The 10,923-nt window shown below is 43.1% G+C and overlaps 1 protein-coding gene across 1 annotated transcript; it reads left to right on the top strand.

Annotated features, from left to right (window-relative positions):
- Nucleotides 1-897: 897 nt before the first annotated feature.
- LOC149457993 (zona pellucida sperm-binding protein 4-like) lies at nucleotides 898-10,629 on the top strand. The gene is made up of 12 exons (XM_089682767.1): nucleotides 898-946; nucleotides 4,240-4,361; nucleotides 5,003-5,096; nucleotides 5,275-5,433; nucleotides 6,230-6,417; nucleotides 7,258-7,355; nucleotides 7,424-7,551; nucleotides 9,544-9,733; nucleotides 9,825-9,975; nucleotides 10,049-10,127; nucleotides 10,252-10,356; nucleotides 10,461-10,629. The coding sequence occupies exons 1-12, from the start codon at nucleotides 898-900 to the stop codon at nucleotides 10,604-10,606; spliced, it is 1,509 nt and encodes a 502-aa protein (XP_089538893.1). The 3' UTR covers nucleotides 10,607-10,629.
- The last annotated feature ends 294 nt before the right edge of the window (nucleotides 10,630-10,923 follow it).

Raw genomic sequence — 10,923 nt, 5'->3', positions numbered from 1 at the left:
GTTTGATCCTGCAGTGATTTTACACGGCTGCAATTTCTGTTCTGGCTAATTTTGTGACATTAGAAATAGGTGCATCTGCACTGAAATCACACTGCATTAGAACACCTATGTATTTTCACTGCTGTTTTAATACAAGTCCATGGGGCTCAAAAACACACAGCATCACACCAAACACTCACAGGACCCTTTTGGAAATCGCATCCTATTTGGAACGCATGAGTGTGGATGACCTCCATAGAAAGCCATCTCCTTTATCTTAGGCTGGCCATACGCTATACAATTTTCTGTCCAATTTCTGCCCAATTTCCTTTAGATTTACCTTCAACTATGTAGTGCAAGGGTCTGCCTATTTGGATACAATTGAAAGTGTTGTTTAGGTTTGACCTCCTATTATATGGTTTTTGGTAAATGTAAAGCAAGAAAATTGAATAATGTATGGCCAGCCTCAATGTTATCCCCCTTGACATTTGAATCTATGCATTCTGCAACACATCAGAACCGCATCTGCATTTGTGAAGCGAGGCTCAAGCAGCTTTTCTCATGCCATGAATAAAGGTGTTCAGAGGAGCTGAGCAAATGCTCAGTGTGGATGAGGCCATAGACTTTCACAGGCTGCGGGGCTGGATGGTGTGCTGCACCAGAGTTCAAATCATATTAAGATCACCTGTGTGCACATTAGTCCCTGTTTAAACAGATTAAAGCCCTGCCTCCCCCTCCAGACTATAAATCTCTGGTCAGGGCTCCATGTCAGTATTGCACACAGTGTATACAATGTTTTATTCTAGGGCAGGATTAGGGTTAGTACTGCTGCTGTGGAGTTGCTGGTTGATGTGGCCGGTATGTGATGCGGATGGGTATTGGGATAGTGCGTCTCACCTCAACTGCGCCCTGAACAAAATGGAGTTGTCACTTTCTGTGCCTATTGAAGGTGTTATTTTTGTGCTTGGTAAGTATGTTTTAAACCCGCTTCACCTTGGCTTATTGTGGGTGGAACTTGTCAAGTGTAGGGATGCTGTTCATAATAATTAGTTGGTGAATTAATTGGACAGTTGGCTTACAGAACATTGTGAATGTAAGCAGCACATCCTGATCAAAGATGAATCTGACACATGGACTTCAATAAGGCTACTTTCCTACATTTTTCTAGCAAAAAATGCCAGTGTTTTTTTTTCTGTCTATGGTGGCTTTTTTTTTTTTTTTTGGTGGGTGGGGAAAAAAAAGTCCCCAAAATGCTAGTTTGTTGTGTTTTCAGCATTACAGCATTTTTACAGCTAAACTCCTCCTAGATACCCCCTAGTTCCAGCCAAAAAACTTTGATTAGCCTGTGTGCATGAACACATAGTATAACATGCTGGGGAGTTCACTGTCTGTAGGAGAAAAATGTCAAAAGCCAATAACAGCTGCTGTAAAAATGTCCCGTGTGCAAGGGACTCCACAAGAATTTCTGCAGGAGACTAGGCAAGATCAATGCAAGCAGATATGGTAGGTTGGGGTGTAACATGTTTGGCAACACACCAACCATCAGCATTGCTTGTGGCAGAAAGCTGGGGATTTTAGCTTCTGCCAAAGCTCCTCCAACTCCATAAAAGCCTGTCCATGTACATACAGGTGTTTAGGTGAGGTTAAACCTCCCTCTCCTGAACGTGGAAGAATCTCATTCAGGATAGGAACGTTTTGACCATGGGAAAATGCGATGCTGCAGTTTGCGTTTTTCCAGCGGTCAGGATAGGCTCATGTACATGGAGCCTTAGACCTACTGATGACTATGGCCTGCAGTTTCTCTGGGGTGTTTTTTGTTCTCATTTTGGGACAACCACACTCCGGCACCTTGAGGGACATCTTGACAACTGTCACACAAGGCAATGCTAAACAGGAGCAGTGAGGCAGGTTCTGGGATGAGCATGTGTAATATTACAGCATGATTTGTACCTTCTTGGCTCTGCTATTGTGTTGTGCTACTAAAACCTAACCACCATTTGAGTGGCTCTTTTAAGGCTGAACAAAACCCTTGTATCATTCCTAGCCCAGGAAGCTGCCATCTTGGCTTCTGATCTTCAGTTACCATTGTGCTGCACATGTAGTGAGTTATGACACCAGCCATTTCATGGCATGGTTGAGTACACAAGCAACTGTGCCAGTTATAAGTCATGGCATTTAGAATGCTTAATGAGGCAGCATGACATCTACTTTTCTCTAAAATATGCATAACGCTGTCCACTGTCTTTCAAAGGCCTCAGAATTGTGTTGCTTTTCAAAAAACTAAATGAGATGGTCAGGCCTCATTTCAGATGGGCACTGACACCCGTAGCCCTTGAATGAGCAACTTGTTTATGCAGGTGCTGTGCTAAAGTGACTATTAAAACAAAAAAAACCTGCTTTGTACAGTAGTTTTGCAGAGCATCCCTGAGCCTACTCTTGGGTCCTCTGCCAGTGCTCCTAACCTGCCCCTACAGCAAGCAGCTTACTATGGGGGCACCCAAGCAGGCTTACTCCTGTGCCCAAAACACACAGCTGTGGCTTGGCCCTGCCCCTTCTCTCTTCACTGGCTGTGATTGACATTATCTCCCGCTGCTGTCTCAGCCAGTGAGGGAGAGCCAAGGCTCTCATGCCCATCTCTGGATGGGGTTCAGGTAAGTATTGGGGGTGCTGCTGCACCCAGGGGTCTCTTTTTTTTTTTTTTTTTTTTTTTTTTTTTTTTTCTCTAGAATGCATGAAGGCAAGACTAAAAAATAAATTGAGCTACCTTTACACTACTTCAAGGCAGCCCATTCATTATAATTGGGATGCTGCAGCTGTGCGGACACAACCCCTTGTCACAACTTGACAGCTGTGTGGGTGAGCAACCCCAAACAGACTACCAAACTGGGATAAGCCGTGTCCTAATAGACATGAATAGGCTGTCTGCACAGTACCTGTCAGCTGAAACCGCTTAAACAAGGTGCTCATTCATGGGCTCTAGTTGTCTGTCTGAAAGAGGCCTTAACATGAGCAGATGATAAATGATCAGCAGACTTTTCACATAGCAGCCTAAAGCCTTGTTCATATGTGGGTGCATCCATGCAAAGGGCTATGTTTGACCACCTGAGATACACAAGTGTTCATGCTTCTGTGTGCGGGCAGTCATTCTTGTCTGTTAGGATGCAACAATTGCATGGACACAACCACTGGTTCCAATCTGAGTGCCATGCAGGCATGTGTCTGACTGCATACTGTCTGCGTTTGGGGAAATGCACCCACACCTGCATGGTTGTCAAATTGGGACCAGTGACTAAGGCTGCATCCAAAAAGACATCAGGACTGCCTGTATGCAAACGTGGCCCTTTTGCACAGATGTATGTGATCCCTCAACTTTGTAAAACAACGCATACAGTTTAAAATGGAATGAGGTAAAACACTACCAAAAACTTTTTTTGTTAAAGTGATCACATACCCACTTCTCAGCTGCATATGGAGCTGGGGAGGAGAAATGGCAGCATGCTGGTCTCAGTGATTGGCTGCGTAGGGGGAATACATCAATAGAGGAGAGCAGGTAGAGTTGTTGGCACAGCCAGAACACTAACCACACTGTGCTCTTGCCTAGTGTGGTCAGTTGTTAATGGGAAGGCAAAGGGGCTGGCAGGAACACTAGGGATTTCACACAAAGGATGCAATACAAAGGTGTGTGTGTGTGTGTGTGTGTGTGTGTGTGTCCCAGCTAGCAGGCCTGGTAGCAGCCACTGACCCACCAGCATCACAGGAGGATGACCAAGTGACTAGGCCTGGGCCAGTTAGGGGAAAGGAGCACTGGTAGGACACTGGATTAGCTTTACCTGAGACTGTTCACATTGTAGTGTCAGGCCCTGGATCACCTGCCCAGGGATTCACCCAGAGTTGCTGGATTGTGGAGGATCTGGGGTGGTACAACAGGAGAGGCTGCTTAGCTCTCCAGAAGAGTTCTTGCAGTAAAGACCTTTGTATATAGTTTCAGGAAGTTTGTCTCCAGTTCCTCTGGGCATCCCATACACCCCTCACCCTATCAAATTTTTATCATCCGCTAATAAAACCTCAACCAGCTCAAGGACTGGCCACTGTCTCCTGGCTGCAAGTCTGAATGGAAGATGCGTGTTACCTTGCTGTGCAGGACTATAGGGGATCCAAAACTATTGCAGCTCCTAAAGGGGTAGTGCTACACTGGCTTGCATTCATGTCACAACATAATTAAAATGTATCTTAACTGACAATATCTCATATTCTGTTCAGATTTCAAGGATGAATTTCAGCATCTAGAAAATGATTCTGCTTGCCGGCTCTGGGTAGGACAGAGACCTAATAACACAATGGTTGTTGGTGCTGCCTATGATGGATGCTACGTAAGAGAAGTGGTAAGCTTGATGAGACTTTAAACTTGAATTGGCCCATGACAGGATCAAAAAACCTGAAGTACATTGAATTGGTCAGTGGTCCTAATTAGAATTCTGAGTCTAAAATGATACTAGTTACTAGCATAGCTCAGAACAAGCTTAATGTGTATGAACAGCCAAACCTTTCATTTAGGACAGTAGGAAGTGCTCAACTCCTGTCATGTTTTTCAGTCTGTGTAACCACTTAATAGGTCCTGCTGACAATTTCCAGAAGTACAGTGATGGGGAAAGACCATTTACAGAACAGTTGTTAGTTTCTTTATTCTGGAGACCTCTTAAAGGATCTTCCTCATGCCTGTTGTCTCGGACAGGAAATGCAGGGAATATCCCAATGATGGTAACACTTTCCCACTAAAACTGTAATTTTGGCTCTACATGAGACTATGAAAATGCATGTGGTGGCTGTATGACTTGTGTGTTTTTTTTTTTTTTTGTTTTTTTGTTTTTTTTTTTTTTTTTTTTCCCCTGCACAATTTCAAGAGGGTAACTTGTATAATGACAGACCTTAATGAGTCCTTAGTGAATGGGCTGGGACTCCATTCAGTTGGTTAAGTGTGTAATGCATACTCTAACAAAATTGGTCCTACACTTTTTTTTGATAGGATGAAGAGTATCTGATGGTCCTCCTTCTAGAAGAAATTGTGAATGATACAGTTGAGCAACATAAGATAGAGAAAACATGCCCAATACAAAATGGTAACAGAATTCAAGTAATCTTGTAAATGGAAATTCTAATGTCATGTTCCCCTGAAACAAGGTATATGGCTTGATACCCTACTTTGGGAATCAAGCCACATACTTTAACTTTTCATAGTTCTAACTGCATGGATGTAGACAGATCACACATTGTTAGAAGCTTTTCTTTCTTGTTTAGATGCTATGGATGCCCCAAGCCCTGACATCTGCTCTGCTGTCAGTAACGTGGACAAACTGGCCTGTGCTGGTAAACCTGTGAATGGCGAGGTCTGTGAGGAGATGGGATGCTGCTATTCCCCAAATGATGCTACAATGCCCTGTTTCTTTGGCAAAAAGTGTAAGTGGAATGCTGCTTATCATACCAAAGATGGGTAGTAGTATGTTTGAATATGCCCATGGACAGCTTGTAGAGGAAGGTACAGTTACTAGTATCTCAGCCATAGCTAAAGAAATGTATTTAAAATGTTTTCATGATCCTGGGTGACTAAGTCCTACTCTAGAAAGCTTAACTTAACAAATATTGGTTAAAGGGTTTTGTAATGGCTAATTCATGTTATCTAGACCTATATAGTGACTTTCTAATGTGTCCCTTCATTAGCTTGCCTTATTTTGCAACTAAGCCATGCTTCTAGGGCTTTCCAGGCTCAATATGTACAGCCGTGCCAGATCTAAGACTTTCCTGTAGGCTTAGCGCACTTTACTGCAATCTTGGATGAGATGGCTTCATTTATTCTGAATGGACTGTCTGACTATTGTGGAGTTTTGCTCTATCAACCTTGACTATTCTTACTCCTTATGCTGCTAGCATTAGTAAACAGATAGTGTGTGTGTCCCCCTCATCAGTTACTTCCTGGTTTCTCATACATCCCAGGGGGAAGGAGGGGCTTTCTCAGCTAGGCACACCCATATGCCTGAACTAAGGGCAGATGGATTCATAGATGTAAATGCTACATGAATAATCTGCCCTTACTCAAGATGGCCACAGCCAGAAATGTTGGACCTTTTTGTAAAGTGATTTTTCTCAGCAAAATAAAGCATGGGGGGGAGTTTAGGTTGAATACTAAAAATTGTTTGGATACACTGTAGATCTGCTTGTAGACAGTATATACTTACAAACCTCTCTTTTCCTACAGTGACCACACAGTGCTCATTTGATAACCACATGGTGATTGCAGTGTCCAAAGATCTGACCAAGCCACCTCTGCTTTTGGAGTCTGTCCGTGTGACTGGTTTGGACCAATCCTGTTCTCAGCTTTCAGTAGCTAAAAGTGGCTCCTTTGCTGTGTTTAGGTTCCCATTATCCTGTGCTAATGCATATCAGGTAGGTGTTACAATACAGTTGCATCAAATGGAGTTTGTGGTCATAAAGACTGATGCCACAGGCAGCTAGCATGACTAACCTTGTGCATATAAATTTAATGAAACCAGGGACTGAGATTGGAGAGCCACTGATGCTTAGTAGATTGCAAATTTCTGGCCCAAATATTTTAAACCTTTTTTGCTACAATTCTAATTGGGGGTTGTTTCATCACTTGATAAATCTGAATATGGGTTTCTTCACTTCCTAATTAGTGAGAAGGATCATGGCAGCTTTGTGTTGAATTGGTATTCTTTGTCATGAGATGGCTCTTAAAGGTCATTCTAGTTGTGTACTCAGATACTGCATGAATCCACCCTTCTCATGGGGACAACTAGGGCATGCTTACTTGAACTGAAGGGTTTTTGAATATAAACAGGATTCACACCTTTGTGCTGTGTAAATTCCTCCTTTTTTTTATGCATCACTTGCGAAGGAGATGGATAGATATATATTCTAATCTATATCACAAGTGCAATGCCAGGCTCCTGCAGGCAGTTACTTAATGGCATGAAGAATCGAGCTACAAGAGCACTTGGTAGTTCAATGAGAACTACAAGCTGATCAACAGATGTAGTTCATTCCATAACTACATGGGCAGAGCCCTGCGTAGCCACAATGTTTTGAAACAGTGGGTGCTGGAAGATCGTGTGTCAGGAGCTGGAACATGTTAAATATTTGCCCTAAATATGGGTGTGACTTGTTCCAAAAGGAGCTTGGCCTTTAACTTACAATCCGTGTGTGTTGCTTTAAAAGCTTGTTGCCTGCCTATTATGGCATTTCCTCAACTTTTCATCATCCTAGGTACCTGGTAGTTCAGTGACCTATGAGACTACTATTGAAGCTGTAAGAGGAGTACAGACATTTCGGGGATCTTCTATCACCAGGGACAGTACAATGAGGTAAGAGGCATAATCTGCTACAGGTACAATAAAGCACTGGTATCTAATACTATACTGTCTTTATCTAGGGTGACTGTGCGCTGCAGCTACATTCAGACAGCTACTGTACCACTGGCTATCACAATGAACACCTTGCCACCACCTCTTCCTATTAGTACATCTGGACCTCTTGAGTTGGAAATGAGGATTGCACAAGGTGAGTGTATGTAGCTTGCTCCTGGCAAAATTCAGTACTCAGCATGCAGAGTGGTACGCTGAATCCACTTTGTAGTGGAAAGGTGTCATATTTAAAATGTCAGCTAATACATCCAACAGTGTATTTTAAGGTGCCATAAACATGTGAGGTTCCTCAAACTTTTTTTTTTTTTCTCTCTTTTCTCAAAATCAGGACTTTTAAATGCTCCTAGGCATTTGGGAAACTTTTTTTTTTTTTTTTCTAAAATTTTAGAGGAGCAACTTTTAAATTTTGTCTGCTACCATGCTAATTGTGGGAAGCCAGTTGTGACTGCAGACAGCTCCCCCGCTGAGCATGCATACATGAGCCGTGCAACACCCTGTGAATGGTCCTTAGACATGTACCAGGAGGCTGCAAGCTGAGGGGGCCCAACTTCCACTCAGGTCACCTAGCCAATGCATGAAGTGGGAGCAGGTACCAGTTTCCACAAATACCTAATCCCCCCCCCCCCCCCCCCCCAACTTGTGGGTGTCAAAGCAAAACTTCTTTAGAAATGAAGCTCTGCTTTAGGCTGGAGCAGACCTTATGCAGTGTTAACATTTGGACTACAAAGTCTTTCTGGTGTGGGGTGCTCCAGTGCATTTCCATGTGTCTGATGCAATTTTGTGTCATTCCAGTACAGTTCTGTGCAGAAAAACAGCATGTTCTACAGCTTCCTGGAAGATAAGGAGAGATGTGCTTTTTCTCTCACTTCTCTTCTATGGGCAATACAAAGTCTCTAACCAGCAGGCCTATGACCCAGCAGCTCATTGTTTACATGCTATGTGCCACATGACCAGGCTGTCATTTCTGATGGCTGGCATTGTTTACCAGCCTCACTATAGAGCAAGTCTAGCGGCAGCCGCCACACTGTTTCCCTGTGACGCAACTCCACTCCCAATCCAGGAGCCAGCAGAAATTCAGGACTGTTCATTCCTCCCAAACTGCAGTTATTTGCAGATGGGAAGCTGGAGGCCTACAGGAGGAAGGTTGTGGCCTGGTGGTTGGGGATCACTGCTGTAAAATGACTCCAGACTGATATCCCAGGGTCCCTTCAGAACTCCCTCCAATCTAAATGCTGAGGTATCTTTTCTGCAGATGCTACTTATTTTAGTTCATTGATTTTTCAGAAGGAAGCTTGTAATCTTCTTGCCAGGAATCTGTAGCTTGGGTCCACTGTCCATTTCAAGACTCCTTTTTGTGGGAGGAGAAAATACTGTAGAGAAACTGATATCTCCTGATAATTACCAGGAAAATCTGCCGTGTCTTGTACTAACAAGGTGTCATGGTTACACAAGTCATTCTGACTTGAGGATAAAGGACTAGTTCTCTGGGCTACTTTAGCAATAGTTTTTGCATACTCTAAAATGCAAGGGTGGGGTAGGGGGATAGAAACAATCAGAATGATACTGGCAAGACATTGGCTTGAGCACAGAAAGGGGTTGTTGGTGAATGTAACATTTTGGCAGCTGTATACTGCCTAGGCTGTTGGCTATGCTGAAGTACAGCATGGAGACAATGTAAAGAATTGTACAGTAGGCAAGGTGTCATAGAATGGAGGGTTATGTCAAATTTTGCCATCTGTGTCCCATTGTGGAGAGTGACCATTTTCTGTCCCATAGCTATAACTGCAGATGAGAATCTCTGCACATTAGGGGAATTCCTTGGAGACCCCCTCCACAAGTTGCCAAACTAGTGGCCCCATTGGAAGCTTTCCCCTCTAGTACTTTTCTGGGTACAACCCAAAATTTGGGTTTCTTATCAATGATTGTAAACAGTACAAATGGGGTGGATATCCCTATCACAACTGCAGTGTTGCTCTAGTAGATGTTCTAATTTAATCTCTGCGCTGTGTGTTCTACTTTAACATTGGTAATGGCCTTTCAGGAAGTCCAGGCTACTCCTAGACTTGGTTAAGGATGGGGAGGAGCTTTTGTGGTTCTGCATGTGTAAACTGTTCTGTATGTAATGCAGATCTTGCCTATGCATCATACTACAGTGAGGGGGACTATCCTGTGGTCAAGGTGCTCAGAGAACCAGTCTACCTGGAGGTCCGTATCATACGTAGAACAGACCCAAACCTTGTCCTTGTCTTAAATGACTGCTGGGCCACCAACTCTAAAGATCCTACACTCCTTCCTCAATGGCCCATATTGCTTGACAGGTGGGAAATCTATAGTTTGTTCAAGTGCACAAAATGTATTTTAGCTCTTTTTTTAAACTATTATATATTTTTTTTTTTCCCCTATTTTTAGTTGCCAGTTTGATGGGGACAACTACATTAGCAGGCTGATCCCTGTTAAAGCTCCTTCACAGGCTGTACCTTTGCCAAACTACTACCAGCGCTTTCTTGTCAACACCTTCACATTTGTAGACTCTACCACCCAGCTTGCCCTTGAAGGCCTGGTAAACAATCTCTTGCTGTAGGGTTCTGGGGTTTTTTGCCTTGCTGTAATTAACTGTATATACCTGTCTGCAGGTATATTTCCACTGCAGTGCTTCTGTTTGTGTGCCTTCTACCATGGACAGCTGTATGGCTTCTTGTGGTCAAAGAAGAAGTGAGTATTCTACAATGACGTGGGATGCAGCCTTGTGTCTTTAAGATTCTCACCCATCAAATGGGAGATGCTTTATCTGGGAAACCAAGGTCTACTGTGTTAAGCCTTTAAATCCTGTTTTTAGGGAGAATGGCCAAACACCAGGATGTGACATCTCTAAAGAACACAGTGACTTCCCAAGGACCTGTTGCATTTATTTCTAAGCGTGATAAAATGCTAAAACTGGAAGGTAATATCTGTATGTGGGGTGTTTTTTGTTTGTGGGTTTTTTGTTTGTCTTCTACACTTGGAGTATAAGGCATTTTTATAAAAAAATGTTTTTTTTCCTCTTAGGAAAAGCTTCCTCACAGTACTCCACAATGGACCTGGTTAGAGCACTTGTAACTGCTGGGGTTGTTGGGTCTGTGGCTGTTGCTGTTCTAAGCCTATGGATACGTCACAGGAGTCAAACATGCAACATTAAAACAGCAAATGCTTAAATAAAAACTTTTCTATACCTACGGCTCTATTGACTCCTATTTCTATGTCTCTACTGACTTTATTCCCACCATGGTTCTAGAAAGGCCTGTAAAAATCTCAGCTTTGTATCTTTGTTCTACTTTGGGCAGAAATGAGAATTGCCTCCTACTTGTGCAACATATGCTGGGGGTCTGAGCTCCCAAGTGCGTTTCCTCTGAATGTAACAAACTGTTTTGGCCACCCCTAATGTTGCTATCTTGCTTGTGTTTTTTGGGGTTTTTTTTGTGTTTGAAGCTTTACAATGGCCTCACCTGCATGTTCAGCTTCTTTTGAACAC

The sequence above is a fragment of the Staurois parvus genome, unplaced genomic scaffold, assembly GCF_062004578.1.
Source record: "Staurois parvus isolate SC_StPar_1 unplaced genomic scaffold, SC_StPar_1.0 ptg000298l, whole genome shotgun sequence".
NCBI classification, from domain to species: Eukaryota; Metazoa; Chordata; class Amphibia; order Anura; family Ranidae; genus Staurois; species Staurois parvus.
This window is presented reverse-complemented; position numbering and strand designations above follow the sequence as displayed.